General features: G+C 37.3%; 1 protein-coding gene across 1 annotated transcript in view; it reads right to left on the bottom strand.

The window, feature by feature from the left end:
• Positions 1 to 24,662, bottom strand: part of PRKN (parkin RBR E3 ubiquitin protein ligase) — a 1,915,523-nt gene that overhangs the window by 271,925 nt on the left and 1,618,936 nt on the right. The window contains exon 9 of the mRNA XM_036765946.1: positions 20,131 to 20,280. Coding sequence (XP_036621841.1) covers positions 20,131 to 20,280 — 150 coding nt within the window. The remainder of the gene's footprint in view (positions 1 to 20,130; positions 20,281 to 24,662) is intronic.

Raw genomic sequence — 24,662 nt, 5'->3', positions numbered from 1 at the left:
ATTCCAGAGCTCCCAGATCAAGGAGAAAATACTGCAAGCAGCCAGAAAGAAACAATTTGAGTATTGTGGAAACCCAATCAGAATAACCCAAGATCTGGCAGCTTCTACATTAAGAGATCGAAGGGCTTGGAATGCGATATTCCGGAGGTCAATGGAGCTAGGATTAAAACCTAGAATCACCTACCCATCAAAACTGAGTATCATGTTCCAAGGCAAAATATGGACTTTCAATAAAATAGAGGACTTTCAAGCTTTCTCAGTGAAAAGACCAGAACTGAATAGAAAATTTGACTTTCAAACACAAGAATCAAGAGAAGCATGAAAAGGTAATCAAGAAACGGAAATTGCAAGGGACTTACTAAAGTTGAACTGTTTTGTTTACATTCCTACATGGAAAGATGATGAGTATGATTCATGAGACCTCAGTATTAGGGTAGTTGAAGGGAATATGCATATATATATATATATGCATATATATATATATGTTTAAGTATATATATAAGTGAATGTGTATGTATGTATGTATCTATGTGTATATGTATGTATGTGTATGTATGTGTATATATATATATGTAAAAGAGAGAGAGCAGACACAGGGTGAGTTGAGGATGAAGGGAAGATATCTAAAAGAAATAAAATGAAATTAAGGGATGAGAGAGTAACATACTGAGAGAGGGAGATAGGGAGAGATAGAATGGGGTGGATTATCTCGCATAAAGGTGGCAAGAGGAAGCAGTTCTATGGGAGGAGGGGAGAGGGCAGGTGAGGGGGGAATGAGTGAACCTTGCTCTCATCAGATTTGGCCTGAGGGGGAATACCATACATACTCAGTTGGGTATCTTACCCCACTGGAAAGAAGAGGGAGGAAGATAAAAAAAAAATAAAAGGTGGGGGGATGATGGAGTGGAGGACAGATGGGGGTGGAGGTAATCAAAACAAACACTTTGGAAAGGGGACAGGGTCAAGGGAGAAAATTCAATAAAGCGGGATGGGTTGGGAAGGAGCAAAATGTAGTTAGCCTTTCACAACATGAGTATTGTGGAAGGGTTATACATAATAATACATGTGTGGCCTAGGTTGAATTGCTCAACTTCTTAGGGAGGGTGGGTGGGAAGGGAAGAGGGAAGGGAATTTGGAACTCAAAGTTTTAAAATCAGATGTTCAAAAACAAAAAAACTTTTTGTATGCAACTAAAAAATAAGATACACAGGCAATGGGGCGTAGAAATTTATCTTGCCCTACAAGAAAGGAAGGGAAAAGGGGATGAGAGGGGAGGGGGGTGATAGAGGGGAGGGCTGACTGGGGAACAGGGCAACCAGAATATACGCCATCTTGGAGTGGGGGGGAGGGCAGAAATGGGGAGAAAATTTGTAATTCAAACTGTTGTGAAAATCAATGCTGAAAACCAAATATGTTAAAGAAATAAATTGCATTTAAAAAAAAAAAAAAAAAAGAAAGCTGAACTCATAGTCAAGGAGACCTGAAATCAAATCCTATCTCTAGCACTTAGTAGCTGTGTGACCCAGGGCAAGTCACTTAACTCAGCTTAAGTTTCTTATTTGTAAAATGGGGATGATATGAGTCCCTATCTCTGTAATGGCAAGCAAAGTGTCTTTCATTTTGGAGTGCTTCTCAGAACTAAGGCAATCAAGTGCCTTTGAGTCTTGCCTTTGTTTCAATCAAGAGTCTTTGATGTGGCTCATTCATTGGAAGAGTGTTGATGTGGAGACTCTGGGTAGCTGTTAAGGGGCCCCTGGCTTTGAAAACCCAGATGTTGGTGCTTTTCTCTCTGATAAGTATGTATATATAGCTTTTGTCAGACAGCTAGAAGCCTATTTGTTGATTTGTATTATTTTCTCTGTTTTCATTTTCTCTGTTTGTAATTTCTGTTTGTATTCTCTCTGAAGTCCAGGGTGCTGGCTTTTCCCTTTGAACTAAGTGAATGATATATGTATGTTTAATTAAAGTGGGGTTGTAAACCACTTGAAGTTGCTTTCCTTAGAAAGGCAGATCAAAGAATCTGTCCTAGCAGCCCTCCTGTGTGCTGATGTTATTGGCCTTACACAGCCACCACAGCTGCAAGTAACGCTGTTATAACCTCCCTGGGTTATAAGGATCAAATGAGGTAATACGTAAAGCACTTTGCAAACTTTAAAGTGCTGTCAAATGTTACCTATTATTACTATTATCTCAGCTGAGTTTAGCATGTAGGTCAAGTGTTTTAAAATTCCCTATGAAATAGTACTGAGAATATTTTAAAAACAAAGCAGATACAGAGAATAATAAAAGCCCTAGAACACCAAATTGCAGAATAGTTGGTTAGGCCAGTTATTCATTTAGAATGTGGAGCACATTTTATCCAGATGACAGTAGGAGATGTTGGGTCAATAGACTTCATATAACCAGAGACCTTATCTGTTTAATCCTAGCATTTTACTTCATTTTCATTGATTAAACAGCTTCTGCACTTTACAATAACATACTGCTATTAATACAAAGGGCCCAGGTATGTCTTTACCTAAGAGACTCCTTCAGAAGAGCCCTTTTATTTAGTTTTATTTCTTTGGAAAGAGAAATGCTGTCCTGAGCACTTTTCTTTTTCACTTGTCTTTTCACTTTGAAAATCATCCAAAGGAGGTTGATAAATAAATGGCCTGAGGGGCAGCTAGGTGGTACAGTGAATAGAGCACCAGCCCTGGAGCCAAGGGGACCTGAGTTGAAATCTGGCCTCAGACACTTGACACTTACTAGCTGTATGACCTTGGGCAAGTCACTTAATCCCCCAATTACCTTGCCTTCTCCCCTTCAAAAAATAAAAATAAATAAATGATCTGGTTTTTCCCCCTCTCCTCTTTACAGGCAATACAATTTCAATAATTCTGGGACCAAGAAAAATTCCATTTGGTTCTTTCAAAAGCTCAAGAAGATTTGCTAATTGGTACATTCCCCTTTATTCAGTTTTTTTGCTTTTTGGCAGAGCAATTGGGGTTAAGTGACTTGCCCAAGGTCACACAGCTAGTACATGTGTAAATGTCTGAGGTTGAATTTGAACTCAGGTTCTCCTGACTCCAGGGCCGGTGCTCTACTCACTGCACCACCTAGCTGCCCCTCCTTTATTCATTTTGAAATCATCGGGCAGTAGTGACATGTTAACTGCAATCTTTAAAGAGCCATGCTTTAATTTTGGAGTTGGAAAGGCTTGCTACAAGGGCCACAGTATTATTATTATTATTATTGTTAGTTACTTTGATTAAGAAGTCTCAGAGGATAGTCACATTCCACAGGTGGAGAGCAGCTAATGTGCTGTGCTGGTAGACCTTTAAAAGAGATAATGGACTTCCTCTGAGTTATAGACCTGTCAGTTTAACACTAATACCTCAAGAAAGACTGGAACAAATCATTCAGCAACCAATTTCCAAGCACCTAGAAAAGCAGAGCACCAACAGGACTTTGTGAAGAAGAAAGCATGTCAGGAACAATATTATTTCTTTCTAAGAGTGATGGGCCTTGCAGGAGTGAGGAATGCAACTGACACCCTAGGTTTAGCTCTACAGAGAAGAGGAAAATCCACTTTCCTTTTGAAATGTGCTAATAGGCTTCACCTGACAAATTACTTCTTCTAGGACATCAAATGGTGATATCTTTCCTTTAAATAGATTCTTATTTTTTTTCTGTATTCTCCTTGGTTGAAGACAGATAAAAAGAAGCAGCATTGACTTGTGTCTAGACCACAGGTTTGCTACACTATTCTCTCCCACCTTTAAGAAAAAAAAATGTTAAAAGGTAAAAAAGATGTTCCTTCCTCTTGTTCCATGACTTTTAAATGATGAGCCAGAAACATAACATGGCTGGATTCATTCCTAGAGGGCAATCTCTTACACTCAAATTCCAAAGTGGGATTATGTCCAGGCTGGGCCATATGTGGACACAGTCCAGATTAGTCTGAGTATATTTCCAGATATAAGGAAACAGAACAGACTGTGGCCTCCAATGGGAATTAGGGTCTTTGTACAATGTACCCTGAGTGGCTGAATGAGACTTCTGAGGCCCAGTGAACTGCAAACTATATTCCCAGGGGGAGAGCTGGAAACTGACCTAATTTCTTTGGTTTCTCGGATCTTCTATCTTCTGAAGCTAGTCCAAAATTACTGAAGCCAATGGATCAGTTCTTTCTTTTGTGGAAGCCTTGGCCCAATTGTTGAGAAGTGACCCGAATAATCTCCTACCATAACATTATTTTGCAGCAAGGTCTTTGCCAAGAAGCTGGAAAAGGACCCTCCCTTACTGTTGACTGGGATGATTTTGTCCTAAAATTCATTATCAGTTTTGTGCTGTTCATAGTTCATGTTTCATTAAAGATAGAGAACTATGAACCGGTACTTAACACATGACTTTGGGGTTCTTATTTTATTTTGGGGAAAAATAAGAGAGTATATTGCTTGCTCCCCATAAAGAAGCAAAGCCTTTTTATTGTACCTATCTTCTCCTTTCTCAAATGAGAGAAGCTATGTGAAGCACTTGGTAAATAGAAACGTCAGCCATTATTGCTCTTTCTGAATTTCTGAACTGTTGGGATCTTTTAAAACTTCCCACAAAACTAATCTTATTTTCATTACTATTGTTTTATACTCAAACAATAGTGCTTTTGATGCTATGTTTCTTGGTTCTTTTTAAGAAGTTAAAAGATTTTAATAAAATTTCTTAGTGGATTTTGGCTCCATTTTTCTCAAATGTTCCATTCGACTTAGACAATATGAGAGAAAGATTCTTTATGCAAATCATAAGCCTGATAGCAGAATAGCTTCATGTCCATTCAGGCTGTAGTTAAATTAGCAGTAGTTAGGACTTAGTTGATTTAAAACAACAGCTAAAGGATTTCTTCTTTCTTATGATAGAGTTGAACTGTCTGATCCTTTTTCTATATACAGAGAAATACTATGTCTGAAAGCATGTGGGAACATATCTAGTTGGTACAGCAGAAAGAGCATTGGCTCCAGAGTCAGATGACCTGGCTACCAACCCCGTTTTCCAACTTACTTACTATCTGTGTGACTTTAGTTGAGTCATAACCTTCTAGGGCTACATTTTCGATATCTGAAAAATGAAAGGATTAGACTGGATGGGCCTGAGTTCCCATCTAGCTCTAGAATTAGGAACAGATGATCCTATGAAGACTGATGTATGTACTCAGAATAATCTATGAATTTTCTATAATCCTTAGGTCAGGTAGGTAACTGTGATCTAACACTATGACTGATGGATTAGATGAATACCTGTGGACTCAAGACTTAAGTTGTTTCCATTTGAAGAAACTCATTTCAGTTACCTTATTCTGAAGATTTAAACCTGAAAAAAGGCAGAAAAGAAACACCTAGGCTTTCAGTGAGAATATAAAATAGGGACATGAAGAATCTGCCAGATGCCATTATATTTGTTATAAGATTTAACATAGAAAAAAGGAGAAAGATCTAAGAACATGGGTTTAGTGAGTACCTCCTCAACACAGCAAAATAAAACAGAAGATAAGTACAATGAAAGCAAACATATCCCACAAAATAAATTAGGAAACAATCAGTTTATTTTGGTTTGTGGCATCCTTTCCCATATTTTGTACAGAGAGAATTCATGTTTTCTTTGCAAGACTGAATTGTAGGCTCAGAAGTTATGTGACATGTTGTCTTTATAAGAGTCCATTCTTTATATCTAATGTTCCAATTAGACACTCACAAAATCTAAGATGCCATTAAAATTACATATGTTGCAAATGCTCTCTTGAAATTTTAAAATATATTCTAAATGAAATTGTTTATAGTCCCTTCAAGGAGTAAGAATAGTGAAAGATGTTAAAAGATTAAGATATCTTAAGTCTTATATATCTTAAGAGTATAACGAAAAAAAAAACTATATTGAAGGAAACCAGTAAGAGAAAGGATATGAACCACATATAGGAATGTGCTCCATGGTACAAGAAAATGGCAATAAAAGCGCAAAGGAACAAGCCTTGAAATATATATAAGAAAGTTGGTTAGTAGTTTACAAGGAATCCAATTATGGGTCAACTCCATCAACTGGCTTGAGGAAAAAAAGGAAAAAAAATAGGATGGGTGGCATGAAGACATCACCAAAGCTAGTAAATGAGATCAGATAGAGTCAAATGACATGAAGACAATGACCGGCCTATTACCAAAGAAGCATATATAGTAAATACCCAATTTAATGTGAAAACAAACCAAATAGATTCTAGTAGTGGAAGAAGCACAGTAGTTATCAAGAGCACCTTTAATTTAGATCCCCCAATTTTGATACATTACTCTTATTTTCCAAAAAAGGTAATTGATTAAATACATAGTTTTTAGTTACAATAGCTTATATTTATAAAGTATGTGCTTTCTTTATGTCAGCCCTGAAAAGGATAACGTTGCATCAGGTGGTCTCTTAAGATCCCTTTGAGCTCCAAATCTATGATTCAATTATTTCTTATTATTCCCCATTTTATGGATAAGAAGACTAAGATTCAGAGAAACTTTGCCTTAAACGAAGTACCAGAGCTGGTAAATGAAAATGAGGAACTTGAAATGTAAGTTTCTCTCCCCCTCCCTTTCTCTCTCAGTCTCTCTCTCTCTCTCTCTGATCTCAGAAGAAAAGCTGATTGTGTCTTGTCCCCTAAACTCTCCCTTCACTCTCATCTTCCTTATTACTGTAGAGAACAACACAATCATCCCAGTCTTTCAGGCTCTCAACCTAGGAGGCATCCTCTACTCCTTACTATCACTCATCTGCCATATCCGAGCTGTTGCCAAGGCCTGTTTTCACCTTTACGGCATTCCTCAAACTTCCCTCTCTACTTTGATAAGGTCACCACTCTGGTGCAGGCTCTCATCCTCTCATACCTGGACTACCACACTTACTAGCTGTGTGACTCTGGGCTAGTCACTTAACGCTGTTTGCCTCAGTTTCCTCATCTGTAAAAATGAGCCAGAGGAGGAAATGGCAAGCCATTCCAATGTCTTTGCCAAGAAAAACCTCAAATGAAGTGAGGAGGAGTCAGATATAACTGAACAACAACAACAACTTTATCACAGTTAGGATTAGTTAACATTAAGTGACTGGTCTGTGCTAAAACTACAACTTCTACATTTCAATAAATAGAAGACTTTCTAGGAAGATCTGTGAAATGTACACATGTAGAATGTTACACAGAATTTGTTCTTATCTGTCTGAACTATTTTTCTTGATTTTAAGAAATACTTTTTAAGATTTGTCTCCTAGCTCATCAAGCTGGCTCAGTGAAAGTCTAGCGAGACTATTCCTGATCTTTGCAAGTAAGTCAATCTTATGGTTTATAATTAGATTTTTTTTGGACACAGTTTTGTCAAATAAACACAGAATATATATTCTATGTCATTTGTTAAAATTAACTTTCTTTTCTAAAACCTATGATTATGAGCATCTTGGGTAACAAATACAGCAAACATTTTTAAAGCTCTGTGGGCACATTGTGCAGGCTATTAACTATATCAAAGCTTAGATAAGACATTGCCTCTGTCCTCATAGAGATTACAGCCTGTTGGAGGAAGCAGCCTCTATATAATCCATACTATCTTTTTATACAAAATCTGCAAAACAAAATAATACATAATCCATGAATAAGAAAGATGCAAGCCAAGTACTTTGTGTGGGTCTGAAAGGTCAATACCAAATAGGGCTCCACGGACACTTTCATGGAAAAGGTAGCATTTAGTCTGGGTCATACTTTTTGGGTTTGTCACAACGAGTTTGATATATGTGATACCATAAATATTCTTTTGGAAATATTACAACTTAAAATGGAATATATGTTATATATGTGTGTATATATGTACATATATGCATATATATGTGTGTGTATATAAAGATATCTATATCTATATACTTGTTTGTGTGTTCCAATTAATTGTCAAGGTACTACACAATAGAAAAAAATAAAGTGTACAGAGGTTTAACTTGTCTCAATACCCACATGGCTCCTTTGTGCATATTGAGCACACACTCCTAGGTTCCATCTCTGTTCCTGGCCATAGGATCAGTGACTTCGTTGGGCTGATCATGGATTCTTCTCCAATGTATCTAAGGACATTACCCTCATAAAAGAGATACAGCCCCAGTTTAAATCTAATACCAAATCCCTCTTGAAGGGCCTCTTTGAGATCTGATCTATTCAGTACAATTATCAATCTGTGAGACTATAGATTGAGGAGTCTCGTTTTTACTTCTAAGACCTCCGTAGCCTTAGGAAGACTTACATGAACTAATGCAGTGGTAGATGAAATTTGTACAATAACAACACCATTATAAAGAGAAACAACTTTGAAAGACTGAAGAACTCCGATCAACGTAATAATCAACCATGATTTCTGCCCATCTCCTGACATGGAAGTGACTGAGTCAGGGTTAAGATGAAATATGAAGTTTTTGGACATGGGTTAATGTGGGAATTTGTTTTCCTTGACTATGTGCATTTGTTATAAAGGTAGGTTGTACCGAGAGAAAGTAAATTTGTTAACTGGAAAAAATGAAATTTAAATGTTTACAAAAGGAAGTCTCTAGGCTTGTAATTTTACTTATGATCGACAGTCAAGAAAAGCAGAAAGGTACCCATTTATAGACAAATAAAAAGTTGCTGAAATATTTCAATGAGCTAATCTTTTCATTAATAAACTAACAGTCTACCCATTTAACACATGTTTCTTTTCAATATTTTTCTTAACTCAGATACTACCATAGATCTATATTTTAGAAACCTTAAAGTTCTATCTAAACGTGAGCTATTATGGCTATATTTTTATTAACCACAGTTGGATTTAGAGAAGAAAACCTGATGGCCCTACACAGTCCTACCCCATGGCTTTTTGTGATATGGAGATGATCCTGTATTCTTTTTTATTTTTAAATAATTTTTATCGATCCTTTGTTTTTACATCAACTATATTTCCTAATATTTTATTCCCCTTCGCAGAGAGCCTCCTCTCACAACAAAGAATAAAAAAGAGGGGTAAAAAAACCAGTTTGGTAAAACTAATTGATATATCAGACAACTCTACCAATATATAGAGTTCTGTTTCAAAAACAGCTAATTCAGAAAAAAATATTTAGAAAGTAACTTGACTAAATTAAAACATAAAAAATGGTTTGTTTGTCTCAATCTATGAATGATCTAGGTTTTTCACTTATCGTTACTATTCTATAGTCATTTCAGTCATGTCTGACTCTTTGTGACCTGAGCTGGTTTTTGGGAAGGGGCGGGGACAAAGAAACTAGAGTAGTTTGTCATTTCCTTCTCCAGCTCATTTTACTACTGAGGAAACTGAGGCAAATCATGTTAAGTGACTTGCCCAGGGTCATAGAGTTAATAAGTGTCTGAGGCTGGATTTGAACTCAGGAAGATGAGTCTTCTTGACTCCAGGCCAGACACTCTATTCACTGTGCCGCCAAACTGCCTGCATTTCTAATTGCTATAGTATTACTAGAAATTATGAAAGATGGATCCATTGAAATTTTGAATTATGAATAAAGAAACTCAATTTTTAAAGATAAAAAATTAAAAGTTGGCTAATAATATGCGTGCATATGCATAAATTTTTTAGAAGGTCGCATAAAAATGTTTAGGAGCTTACTATCTACAATCAACTCAATACTTAATACGAGTAATTATATTTAAACATGACTGGTCTTTTCCTACTACTGTGACACACCTCTCCCCCACCCACTTTCCCTACAGAATAAATTTCTTCCCTTTTGTCTATCCTTATTCTACGAGGGTCACCTCCAGTCACCTTTGATCTATATCTTGCCACTGGACCCAGATGGCTCAGGAGGAGAAAGTGAGGCTGGTGACTTTGCATAGCCCTCCCTCACTTAAATCCAATTCACTTGTACGTCATGGCATCACCTCCCTGATGGTCCTCTTCGAGAACGAAGGACAAACAAACAACAACAACAATCTTATTCCATATATTCTTCAAGGTACAGTGGAGAAAGATATAGCTCTGCCTCCTATCCTCGTGTATGACCTTGGGGCAGTCTTTAACCTCTGTATGCCTCAGTATCCATATCTGTAACATGAGGGAGTTGGACTTAGAGGCTTCTCAAGTACTGTCTAGTAATTCTATTATCCAATGACTCATAGCTTTTCACTTATAATTGGAACAAAGACCAGGAAAAACAGTCTTTATTAAAGTGAGAGCTAGTGATATTTTCTTAGAACGTGTTATTGAAAGGCTCATCAGTTAAAAAAAAACTATCAGATAAAATCTTCTGTATTTGGACGGTTTTTCCTTCATTTTTTCTGACAGGAAGAGAAAATGTGGACCTGACTATATTATTGGAATACCTGACTTGTTTTCTCAATGTCCCCTGTGCCACTTTTACAAGTATTTCAATACAAGTGAAAAAGACAATAACAAAAAAAAACACTGGTTATTCTAAAATGCATAAAAAACCTCTCATTTGACTTTCCAACCAATTGTGGCAACAGAAAAGATTCTATCAATCATGGCAGAATGGCTTCCCACAGAACAGATGACCTTTGTATTTCATATATATCCAGAGGTCAATGCACTGCAATGTTTCTAGGTATTGCTATTGAGAATAACCATTTCTTAGTGATAAATATGTCCTAGAAGAAACTATTATTTGTATTGCGTTATTTTAGGCTAGGACATTATTAAAAGGCCATAGTATACTGACATAAGTAAGAGTTCCCCATTTTCACAGATCATTGCAAATCGTATTATACATGATCAGGAAAATAGTATTTCAGTCATTTTATGGAAAGTCTGTCATATTTTAGCTAAGAAACAACTTGCTTAGGAATTGGAGCATAAGGCATTGAAAAGATGCAATTCTGTTTTCTATAGGCTAAAGTGACCAGTCAATAGATGGAGGCAAGGTATGATTACTGCCTAGAGCTTACTACAGAAGCTAGCAGCCTAGCATTTGGTAATAATGAAAAATGTCTGTGCTTTTTGTGTTTCCTTGAAAAGTTGTCCATATAAAATGTACTCTGAGCTAGGTTTTTAATTTTTAGGTTTTTTAAAAAGTAAACTAATATAAAAGCTCAAATTCTTTCAGCATAAAAGTTACTATTAAATTACATATGGCCATAAAATTAAAAATAACTCTAAAGGAAAAAGAAAGATTACAGTATTCTTTTAGCACTGATTTCATGCATAATTTGAATTTCAAAGTTCCATTAATGCTAAACAAAAAAAAAGAAAGAAGAGAAAAAGAAAAGGGGGGATGTTAGGGGAAGGGAAAGAAGAGAAAAAGGAAAAGATTGGAGCCTAGTCATTCAGGTTTTACTCAAAAGACTCTAGCTGAATCACTATGTTGCATTTGAGTTTGTCTTCATCTCCTTCCCATTTTAGGACTGACAAAGAAGCAAATACATACACAGCATGTGCCTTTGAAAAGAGCTTTGAAGTGACAGTGATGAGTATAAACCTTCAAGAAGAATCTTTACACACAGTAGGTCTTTGACAAATATTTGTGCAATAAAGTAATTTTAAACCATAGCAGATACCTTCATCTTAATCTGTTAAGATTCATCTTACTGATGTAAAATGGATCCCTAAGACCATTTAGAGATTTAATCTCTAATGATTTAGAGATTTCAGTTTTAATCTGAATGAACAAATAAAACTCTTGGTTAATGCCCTGTTTCCTAGCTTTCTAATTCATGACAGAAATCTCACTCTCCAATTCCAAATGGCTTTAAAAGATCATTTCCTAGGACATACAATATCCCAGGATGGAACCAAATATGATAAAGATGTTTTATTTATAGAGTATGCATGAGCCTGGATTACCCCAGCTTTCTCTGTTGCCAGGTCAGTGAGTATGATGTAGGCCATATTTTGTTGCTGTTTTCCAGCATTAAACATGTCAACATTTTACATCTCAGCCATAAAAGTTAGTGAGATAGGTCTGATGAATAGCAATAAGACCAAAAAAACCAAAACCAAAACAAAACATAATGTGAATATCTTAGAAAATCAATTAATATTTTTATGAGCAGCAACAACAACAACAAAACAAAAATATTGTTGAGGGTGAGGTCAGACTAGTTGACCTCAATATATATTCTTGGTTGAGCTCTGCTTATCATTGTAAATAAATGCTTCACCCTCTGTCAAAATAGACATCCTAGTGCACACAAAGGCAAGAAGTTTTATAAATTCACAAAACTCCTTATTTAGCTCAGTGGCTCTCATCAAGGCATAAAAACTTGATATTTGGAAATACCGCAGCACTGTTGGAGTGAGAGGCCATTTCACTGGTTTTTCTGCGTCTTTGAAAAGAACACAGCCCTATATCGTGAATGTCATATTTGTGTGCACCATTAAAAGTATACAAATAAGCAGTCACTTAATAAATGCTTTTCGACAGTGACTTTCGATGTGAAAAGGCAAGCAATTCAATCACTTGGTGAAGAGTGCTAAATCCTTACTATCCTGGGAGGAAAACAAAGACACAACCAAAAGGCAAAACACAAGCAGGGAATTCCTGACTACCAGATGAGAGGAGAGATGAGAACATGTGAGAAGGATGTAGAAGCTGGATTTCATTGGAAGACCTTTGGAAGATTACAGTGGGCAGATTATAGATACAGCCACTAGTATATTATTAGGAGTCTGCTAATTGTGTATCAGACACTAACAGGCAAATGGTACTGGATAATTTGAAAAAAAAACAAGAAATCCCGTCATAATAAAATTCACTTAGGAACCCCTGCTCTTGTGATCAGACAGGGTGAACTGGTGGTTTGTTGGGGAGAATTAGAAGCAAGAGTGAGAGAAGACTTTGGATCTCTCAGCTGACATAGACAATGGAGAGGAGTGTTCCATTAACCTGAAGGGACTGTCCAATATTTGCTTTTCTTCCAGATGCTGCAAAAATTTTGATGCATCCATGATTTCAACCATGTGCGTACTCAACACTGGTGCCATTGGTTCTAGCCTACTCATATCTTCTGATCCTCTGCAGTTCTAGGTCATGCCTTTGCCATAACCCTGAGGAGCTGAAAAGACACTGGAGGTCACTGTCTGGATTTTTTTTAAATCTATGGGATGTGAACACCAGTGCATCATTCAGAAAAATCAATTGTTATCCCTCCGTCTCACTACATGACTGGTCTACCTTCTTTTTTTTGCTCTAACACTTCTTTAAGGCAAGAGGAAATTGAAGTACACAGAGTGAAGTATCTTGCTCCAAGTTAAATACATATTAAATGGAAGAGTTAGGAGGAGAATTCAGGTTTTTGTCCGTTCCAGTTTTTTTTTTTAATCTGTACCTGTGATTTCAGCCATGTTGAAATTAATTCCCTTAAGGCAGATTAGCAAGTCTTCTATAATGTACAGTTAAAGACCTGCCTTAGAGGTTAAGTGACTTGTCCATGGTCATATAGCTAATGTGTGTCAGAGATAAGACCTCAATTCAGGTCCTTCTGATTCCAAAACCAACCACCATTCCCATAAACCAGGTTGCCTCTCTGAGCTATTCCAACCTTCTGCTCAACACGAGTAGTCTAATGAATAGAAGGGATGTTTGTGTGTGTGTGTGTGTGTGTGTGTGTGTGTGTGTGTTATATGTGTATGTTGCTCAGTCATGTCCTACTCTTCATAACCCCATGGACTATACTGTCTATGGGGTTTTCTTAACAAAGATACTGGAGTGCTTTGCCATTTCCTTCTCCAGTCTATTAAGGCAAACAGAAGTTAAGTGACTTTCCTAGGGTCATACAGTCTGAGGCTTCTTGACTCCAGGAAGGTATATACACATTCTATTACAAATATGATACACATTTTGCATATATGTGTATATGTATATGCGCATACAATGCAATATAATAAATATTTACTAAGCAACTACTATGTGCCAGGTACTATGCCAAGTGCAGGGGCTAAAGATTAGAAAAACAAAGGCAGTCCCTGTACACAAGGAGCTCACAATCTAGAGGGGAAAGACAACACACAAAAGGAATCCGAAAGGGGAGAGGAGGCAGAGAATATCCGGCCAGGGCCATGATGGTGCTAGAGTTAACAGCAAGTAGGGTAGTGGCAGGGAAATGAAGAGTTGACTGGGCTGGATCCTTAGTAAATGCTTCCTTGCTTGCTCACTTCAGCATTTCAGGGATTTGTGATTTCACCAGTGCTGATTGTACAATACTAGATTATAACGCAGCCACTCCTTAGTAGAGAGTCTTCATGAATTGTTGGGACTAAAAACCTAACTGTGTATGGAACAAACTTTAGGTGATCGATAGCTCTACTTTGCTAGGCCTATCTTCAGACAACAGGTATGGCAAGTACCATTCTATGGGAAGTCATTCCAGCCTTGGTGGAGCAGGCAGACCTCTTACTGTGCCACCATAGGTCACTGAGAAACCAAGACTGCCTACAAATTACAATGAAGTATTACAGTACAATTTCAGTGAATGACATTAGGATCATAGACTTAGAACTAGGAAAAAATATTTCATCACCATTTTAGTATAATTGGTTTCCTTTGTAATCATGTTTTTCTTTTGTATTTAAAACATTGCTGTAAGAAGGGTCTGTGGGCTTCACCATGTTGCCAAAGGGGTCCATGACAAAAAAAGACTAAGAACTTATCTAGTCCCAAATCACCATTTTACAAATAACTGAAATCTAAAGAGTTAAAGTGACTTGTCCAAGATAATAGAGGTAGTTAATGGAAAAACTGTAATTCAAAATGCAGGTCCTCTGACTCCCAGTCTCTCCCCTCTTTACTCTTTTTATCCCTAACTGCTAACATGGTGATTTCTATTGTACCACACTGTCCCTTAAATGAAATATACTTAACATTAAAAATGCAGTGAACATAATTTGATATTGGATAATGATTTAGACACAACTGCAGGACCTTGTGCCCTGGGTTATTGCTATGAAAATCCATTATCCTTGCCTGTAGATACATAGAAGTGATGGTTAATGGAGAGCTCTACTTTGCAGAATTTCAGATAAACAAACTGTCCTATTAGTCTCTGCTTATGTAATTGATTAAATTTAATGTGTCCAGTAGTAAATATGACTTGCTATTATTTTCCATGTGAGTGAAGCTTGAGAAAGCAGCTTCCTTTTACTACTGATTTAATTTCCAGCTATCCAACATTTTGAGAAATTATTAGCAATCATAACTAATATTCTTCATTTCCAAAAGTGATCTAATTCAACAAGTCTTGGAAAAATAATGACAATTCATGTGATAAACTTTGGGGTTAAGAAGCTAGGCAATCAGGCAGTTAAGAAATTAGATCTAGGCAACTAAGACTCTAAATTACAGATAGGTTGCTACTAAGTGATCAGCAGAGGAAACTTTTATATTAGGAATTGTTCACATTAGTAAAATATTGGGTCCAGATTGCGGCTTGCAGGGAAAGAGAGGAACATTGTGTATAATCTGAATATTTTTATTTGTTTTGGAAGAGTACATTTAAAACACACACACACACACACACACACACACACACACAGAGAGAGAGAGAGAGAGAGAGAGAGAGAGAGAGACAGAGAGAGAGAAAGGATAGGTAAAATTTCAAGGCCTAAAACTCGATGGGTAAAATTGACTTAAATGGGAGATATGCTCTCAAATATAAAATTTTTGGTACACAAACAAATGAATTTGAAGAGGAAGAAGAAGGCAAGCCACCCAATGAGACATTTATGGCTGTACTGTGAACTCACTGACCAATTCAAACATTGTGCAAAAGCTACTTTTCAGAGAAGATAAAGGTCAAATAAGTGATAGGTCCATTGGTTAGGGGATAGGTGGGCTGAAGATAATGGCTTGTTAAAAATGAGAGATAGTGTGGTGCATGCTAGATTTGAGTCAGAGGTTCTGAGTTCAGATTACAGCTCTTTTATTTACTAGTGACCTTGAGTAAGACACCTATCCTTTCTGGGATTCAATTTCTGCCTTGAGAAAATGAGGTGGCTGAACCTGTGACATTTAAATTATCTCTAAATTTCTAAAATTATGGTCCTATGAATAGGTGACATTTAGATAGTACTAAGTTTTTGCAAAGCCTTTTACCCATATTCCTACATTTAATCTTTCTTACAACACTCTGAAGAAGATAGCATAGGTATTCCCATTTAGAGATGAGGAAATGAGGCCTTTAATCAGATATCTGGTAAATGTTAGAGATGGCACTTGAACCCAAGTCTGTCTGACTCCAGGAACATGGCTGTCTATACTATACCATTCTGTTGAGTTGTTTTTCATTAGTATCTGATGCTTCATGACCCCATTTGGGGTTTTCTTAGCAAAGACACTAGAGCGGTTTGCCATTTCCTTCTCTAGCTCATTTTACAGATGAGGAAACTGAGGCAAATAGGGTTAAGTGACTTGCCTAGTGTCACAGTTTTCCTGATTCCAAGTCTGGTGCTCTATCCACTGCACCCCCATACCACTCTGATTCTCCAGTAAATAATGGAAAAGAATGCAGAACTATTCATTTCTTATTCTGATTCTATATTCTTAATTGAGAATAATTAATCTCCTTTAGATTGGAGAATATAGGATAAAAATGTCTAGCAGGGGAACTGAAATACAAGAAGAGTGAAGAAATAGTTGGAAAGAACCTAGCTGTCTTTAAAACGGTCCACTCTTCTGGAACAGATGAAATACCACATGGGGCAGCAAATTCTTTCAGAAGGGATTGCTGTGCTAATGATAGTGATCTCTGAAAAACTGTGGAGATAAGGAGATGGACTGCAAGAGGGAAAATGGGTAAATAGTCCTAACTTTCACCAAGGGGAAGAAGATGACTAATTCTTCATACTCTAGGCTATTTCCTGGTGAGCTAGTCATTTAAGCACTTTCGGCTATGTTGGATGAAAGAACAAGGATCCAGAAAGACTTCAAGAGGTTAGAACTGTGAGCAGAATCCAATAAGACAAGGGATCAATATAAGTAATGTCCTGCACTTTGGGTCAAAAAATCCGAGGCACAAGTATAGAAAAGAGAAGATAGAGATAAACAATATTCCATCTGAAGAAGACCTGGAGGTTTAGTGAACAGCAACCTCAACAAGATTGAAGAGTGCAGCATGGCAGCCCAAAAGCTAATGAAATCTTTAGGCTGCAATAATAGAAGTGTAGTATGACTGATGCAGAAATATGTTTTGCATGATTACACATGTATAACCTATATCAAATCACTTGCCTTCTCAATGAGGGAGTAAGGAAAGGAGGAAGAATTCAAAATTAAAAAAAATACCAAATGTTAAAGATTATTTTTGCATGTAATGGGGGGGGGATAAAATATTAAGTCATTAAAAAATATAAAAAAATAATAGAAGTGTAGTGTCTGGGATTCAGGAATGCAGAATGCTGCTACATACTTAGACTAGCATGTTCAGTTCTGGGCATCATATTTATAGCCAGAAAAATGATGAGCTGGATTGAGCCCAGACTTCCAGTTTACTCTTTGAATGAGAGCTTCCCATCACCACTAGATTGAAATGGATTCAATTTATAGGAAACAAAACAAAAACAAATAGACAAAAACGTACTTTTCACTCAGATGATCAGAAATCTAGCTGTTGTTGCAGGTGAATTATATCCACAGGCCTCCAGCACCCCTCACTCAGATTACTGAAGGTCTTCCTGCTCCACATTTATCTGTACTGCAAGTCCACCCTCCATGGCTACTCAAGTGATTTTTCTATAAAAGTGGAATTGACCATGTCACTCATCACTCCCCTACTCAATAAACTCCAGTGTTTCCCTGTTGCCTGTAAAATAAAATATTACTCTGTTTAGCTTTTGAAACCCTACAGAATTTGGCTCCATTCTACCTCCTGAGTCTCATTTCACATTAATTAGCATTCCAGCCAAACTGGCCTTCTCTCTCTTCCTTGTACCTTATAGTCCATTTCTCATCTCCTTGCCTTTTCAAAATCTTGCTATGATGCCTTCCTTCCTTATCTCTACATCATATAATCCCTCTCTCTCCTTAAGACACAATTCAAGCACTGTCCAGATATGCAGAACTTCCATTGTGAGTGCTCCCCTTATAAAACTATTTTGTATTTACTTTTTAAATATTGACTTTGTATATACTTACGTCTATCCGCACACATACACAATCTTTTCCACTAGAACATGAGGGATTGTGTCTTTGTATTTGTGTCTAGAGAGCCTAGCATAGTTCTTAGCATTTTGTAGGCACTGAATATATATTTGTTAATTGAATGACTGATTTTCAGCTTTGAGAAAACTTAGAGGATATATGACAACTTCCTTCAAGTAAATAAATTACTGTCATGTGAAAGACTCTCTTAAAACCTTGTTTCCTTGACCCCATAGGGCAGAGCCACAGATATGAGTGGCTACTGCAGAGAGGCAGATTTCAGACTGATATCAGGAAAAACACCCTAATAATCAAGAGTTGTTGAGAAGACATTTGGAAGGAAGTAGTTACCAATCAGTGGAAGTCTTTTAGTAAAGACTAGATGACTGCTAGGTATGTTGCATAAAGAATTCCAGGTCAGATATGTGTTTGAATGGATGACTTCTGAGATTCCCTTTGACATTGAGATTCTCTGATTTAATAGCAGATATGGCTTATCTGTACATTAAATCGTTACTTCTGTATTAATAGTACTCATTTATTCATTCATATTTTTGCAAAAATAATACCTGCATTGCACCCTGCCGGGCACTGTGAGGAATGTAAATATGTATAAAAATATAGCCGAAGTTTATAATCTAAAGAAATTAAATAGATATACATTAAAAGATGAATAAAAATACAAGCTGCTATATGACTAAATGCTCCTGGTGTGATTTTAATAAGAAATGTTATAGGTGTTCAGAGAAGGGAAAGACCAGAAAAGGAAACATTCAATGCCTCCCTAAAGCTGGCATTGTGGAGGCCACTTAGACCACATATAATCAGCATGGATTGTACGGCAAAACGATGATGACTGAAGCTGAAAAATAGCTTGATTTCCATAATTTCTGAGGATAGCCAAATTTACTTGAGCTTTCATTTTAATGCAATCATGAAAGTTAATCTGGAGGCATTACTTTTTGTTTAGTCATTCTTGTTTTTCATTACTCTCTACCAGCTCCATTTCCTTTCCTTCCTAGCTTTATACCAGTTAAAAGAGCCTAGGGAAAGAATGCTGTGTTTGACATGCCCCACTGCATGGACAGGTAGGAAGTTTTACCAAGGTCGACAGATGCTACTCTACACTCAGGTGAATTACTGTGCTCAGCAAACAATTATGCTTTGCCCCTGCGTCCCTGATATTTCTGAGGCCCCACCCCAAGCCTTCCCCTAAGTTTCAATTTTAAAAGAAATGCTTCCCCATCAAAATTCAACAGCATTTTATAAGCTGTTTTCCTGTCTGCACTAAATTTAATATCAGGATTATTATCCATTTGTCATTTCAACCTGTAATTTAGTAAGCCTTTTGTGTTTGAAGTACATTTCCCTCCACCCCCTTTCCTCCAGCGTTTACCGGGATATTCACTGAAGCCTCTGTCTAGGACATTTGGTTTGACCTCTTAGAACAAATATTTTCAGTGTTTCTGATTCTGCTTCCCTAAGAGGCACCATTAGTTCTGCTCAACTCTATTTAAAATAGTTTTTATGACACAATACAATTTCAACATTTCTGTATGAATCTTCATTTTATTTCTTCAAGTATTTACACAAACGCTGTCACTGGGACATCACTGATGGGACATTCTATCTCTCTTTTACTCCTGTCTACTTAAAGGCACCACTAGCACAATAATAAATGGTTCATGGAGAATCTGCTGAGCATTGGAAGAAAAAGTTCAAGAAGTGGCCTTGTCATTGACAACTGCTTATAGGAAGTACTTAGATCAGCAGTCTCTCAAATGAATTAGAAGGAAGATGTCTGGTATGAGCATTCCTGACATATCAGTAATGTCTTCCTACCTGGGCTACTGGATTCTAGTTTTTAGACACTTCAAAAAAAAAGAGACCTCGGTGAAAAAATTTCTCAGGTTAAAAGGAAATCAAACAAACAATTCAAACCAAAATACCAATCTAAGGAATTTGATGAGTTTAAGTAGTAGAGTCTGTCCTTACCCCACAGCCCAGGCCGTTGCTTGGTTCACATGTGATTTTCCTCACTTCTGGTTCAGGGAGTAGGCCTGCTCCACACCCTGGACTGGGGCAGAGGACTCCTCCCATTTGCAGGACACATTCCTCAGCTCCATAGCGTTGATATCGGTTATACTAGAAAGAAGAAAAAACATTTTCAAAAGAAGTGGCAATTTGAAAGAACCAATGTAGCATTTTTGCTAACAAAGATAAGATTCAGAAGCTAGTGGAGGCACAGTGTACAAAAAAAAATGCTAAATTTGGAGTCTGAAAAACCAGTCCCAATCACTCCTCTGGGACTTAACAGCTGGGTGACTATGGGCAAGTCACTTAACCTCTCTGAAATTCATTTGACTCCCTAAGACTTACTCTCTTTCCTTGACATGTAGGGGGAAGGAAAAGGGAATAAACATTTATATGGCACCTACTACGTGCTGGACACTATGCTAAGTGTTTTACAAATATCTTGTTTGATAGGAGATGACCTATGTCCATATAAATATATAGAAATAAACACAAAAAATGGGGGGGGTAGTTCAAGAAAGACCTCATGTAAGAGATGATGATTGAAATGATCTTTTAAGGAAAGTAATGTATTCTAAGACATGAAGATGAGGAAGGAATGCATTCTAGCTATGAGAGACAGGCTATGGTAAAGAAAGGATATGCGAAATGGAACATCATGAGTAAGGAGCAGCAGGAAGGCCAACCTGGCTGATACTCAAAAGTTTGGCCTAACCATCCCCTTGGGGAAAAAAACTAGAGGAAACCTACCTATTGTCCTGACTATGAAATACAGTTGAATGGGCAATGTATAGAGCGAATCCATCAGTGAATGATTGTATCAACAACATATGATATTTAAATAGGTCTTCAATGTTTGCAAAGTCATTTACCTCATCCAAGATGTATGTATATTTTGTTCAGTCATTTCAATCATGTCTGATTATTTGTGACCCCATTTGGGGTTTTCTTGGCAAATATTCTACAGTGGTTTACCATTTCCTTCTCCAGGTCGTTTTAGAAATGAGGAAACTGAGGCAAACAGGGTTAAGAGACTTGCCCTGGGTCACATACCTAGTAAGAGTCTAAGGCCAGATTTGAACTCAGGAAGATAATGAGTCTTCCTGACTCCAAGTCTGGTCCTCTATCCACTGCACCACCTCGCTGCATGTAATATATGTAGACATGCAGGTGTGTCTATATCTCTTGGAAATATAATACAAATGGATATTAAGTTGGAAGCAGAATTGAACAGGGTAAGAGCAGGCTGGATGTCTTTTTTATTGGTGGGGATTGTAAATCATTGACATGATATTGCCAATTGTAGAAAGAATGGCTAGTTTTTTCTACCAATGGCTGTATATTTTTAAGCCCTCTATAAAGCTCTCCTCTTCCACAAAAGTTTACTCTAACAATGACAGCTGACATTCATATGTGTTAAATTTGGGGATGCACTTTATAGACACTATCTGATTTCACCTTCGCAACAACCCTGTACAGTTGGGACTATAGTGTTATCAGCACTATCTTATAGATGAGGAAACAGAGGCTCAGAGATATTCAATACCATGTCAATGGTCACACAGTTAGTAAGCATCAGAGGTATTTCCTGACGTGACTTCTAGTACTGTTTCTGCTATCACAGAATTACTTCTCACTCTACTTCAATGATGTTGTGGGTTACTTCTAGTGTGGATCATTGCAAGTGCTGTCAAGCTGGAAGAGCTTTGTTAACAGGCTCAGGGATGGTCCTTTTTGTCTATAACCTGAGAGTCAGCCCAAGTGTGCGGAAGCTCAACACTAAAAGTTTGGCTACCAGATGATCATTCAATCAACCAGCAAGCATTTATTAAGCGATTACTATGTGCTGGGCATTGTGTAAACAATGGAAATACAAAGAAAAAAAGAGCAAAAGCAGGATTAGGAGTTTATTCTTTATTCAGTATGCTTGAGGGAGTCAATGAGCATTTTGAATAGAGTCAACAAGATCATAACAGTACATTAGGAAGACAACTTGGGTGGCAGTGTGGAGGACAGAATGAAGAAGGGTTTGGTTAGAGGCAGAAAGGAGAGCTGGAAGATACTATTATAGTCTAGGAAAGAAAAGATGAAAGTGGTTGTGATGGAAGTGCAGATAGCAAGACAGAAAAAACCAAGATATAATGAAGGTATAACTAAAAGGAACTGGACCAATCATTTGATGAAGGGCGTGATGGAAGGAAGGAGTCAAACAAAGTTATAAGGCTGAGTGTCTGAGAGGATCACGTTATCATCAACATAAATTGAGAAATTGGGGGGAGGGCAAGGTTAGAGAGGAACGTGATCTGCAGGTTCTCTCTTTAAACCTCTTATTTTTATTAATTTATTTTTTACAAAGGAGGAATTTTAAGCTGAGAGAGTATAACTTGCCCAAGTTCACAGCACAGTAGAGTCAGGGTTTGAACTCAGGTCTTCTAATTCCAAATCCAGGGTTCTTTCCAATGAACTACACAATCTCACAATATTCTATTTTAGACATGTAGAGGTTGAAGTACCAGTGGAACATTTAACATAAAAAAATTGCAGAATTTCAGAATTGGTAGGGACCTCATACCTGCAAAAGAATTCCTTCTATAATTCATCCGAACAAGTGGTTCACCAGTCTTTGCTTGAAAATCTTTAGCTAAGGGGAATATAAGGGCAGCTAGATGGCACAGAGAATAGAGCACTGGGCTTGGAATCAGGATGCAGTTTATAGACATTATCTAAAAATTATATTGACTGTAACCACTACACATGTATTAAATCTAACCTTAACTGGACCTTTATTTCCTCTTGGCAGCTTTCTTTACCTCTTCATAGCTATCAGTGACATTCTCCACAGTGACTATTTTAAAACTACAATGTTCAAATCCAGCCTCTGGCTATGTGACCTTGGGCAAGTCACTGAACCCTGTTTGCCTCATTTTCTCATCTATAAATTGAGCTGGAGAAGGAAATGGAAATGGAAAACCCCTCCAGCATCTCTAGAGTAAGGAAGAATCAGACAGGACTGGACATCAACAAATAGCAAAAGGGACATGTAGGACTGGAGTCATGGAAAATGGTTGGGAGAGGAGACAGAAATTTGGAAGTTGTTGATATAGAAGTGATCTTTGAAATTATGGGAGTGGATGACTGCTAAGGACTAAGTATAGAGACACAAGAGAAGAGGAACCAAGAAAAGAATCTTGGAGGAAGTCTTTTTAAAGGGTGGGAGTATGATGAATAACCAGAAAAAGAGATAGAAAAGGAATAGTCAGACTGGAGAAGAATCATGGAACTGTGGCTTAACAAATTCCAAAGGAGAGTATATCAAAAAAAAAAAAAAAAGGAGGGTGGGGCTGGGTCAATTGTCACAGTGGAATCGGTGGCTATGAACAAGGGGAAAAAATAATGCCACTTGATTTAACAACAAGAAATTGTTGGTGGCCTTTGAGAGAGAGCTGTTTTAACAGAATCAGATTGCAAGGGGTTGAGCAGTATATAGATGGCAAGGAGGCAGGCTAATGAGTAATTGTGGATAATTCTAAAAGTGGTGTCAAACTCAAATAGAAACAGATCCCTAATGGTCACATATTGCTACAAAAAAAACCACAAATTAACATTATCTGTTGTATTGCATTTTAAATTTATTTTTTAAACATTTCCCAATTACATTTTAATCTGGTTCAGGTTGCAGTCAGGAATTTTTCAGCCACTTGTGCCTGTTGGTCCAAGTTTGATACCCCTGACAAAAAGCTTTGAAGAAATTGGAAAAGGAGAGAGACAAGATGATAGCTTCAAAGGGTAGCAAGGTAAGAAAAGTTTCTTTTTTTCTTTTCAGATAAGTTGTTTTTAGGTTGAGAGTCAGCTATAGGCGGAGAGATTAAAGGTGAATAAGGGAGAAGTGATGACTATTGAAGCAAGGTTATGGAACACATGGGAGTGGAAAGAATGAAAGGTATAGTTAGGAGGGGTTAGGGCCAGCTTTCCCTTTGAGAGCTTTCTTTCTGAGATGAGAGGGAGGGAGGAAAGGAGGAAACAAAGGAGAGAGGGAAACAGAAGGAGAGAGAGAAAAAGGAAGAGGGAGAGAGAGAGAGACAGAGAGAGAGAGAGAGAGAGAGAGAGAGACAAGAAAACTGGAAAATTTAAATGAGTAAAGGAGAAGAATTGTGAGGCATTGTCATATTGCTCTATGATGACACCCTCAATCTTCTCAATAATAGGAAGCAAGGTTACCTGTTGGGAATGAGAGAAGAGGGAAGTAAATTTGTAGTTTTAGAATAGTCACTGTGGGGAGTGTCACTGATAGCCATGAAGAGGTGAGTAAGAAAGCTGCCATGATGCAATGAAGGTCCAGTTAAGGTTAGATTTAATGCATGTGCAGTGGTTACAGTCAATATAATTTTCAAGATGACTTACAGTGGCATTTGGCAACTCAGAGGTAGGAGCCAAGAAGGAGGTAGAGGTTATCCAGATTTTAGGGTTATCAGGATGAAAGAAAGTCAAGGCAC

Source organism: Trichosurus vulpecula, chromosome 7, assembly GCF_011100635.1.
Source record: "Trichosurus vulpecula isolate mTriVul1 chromosome 7, mTriVul1.pri, whole genome shotgun sequence".
NCBI classification, from domain to species: Eukaryota; Metazoa; Chordata; class Mammalia; order Diprotodontia; family Phalangeridae; genus Trichosurus; species Trichosurus vulpecula.
The sequence above is the reverse complement of the archived record's forward strand: the minus strand, read 5'-3'. Positions and strand labels throughout refer to the sequence as shown.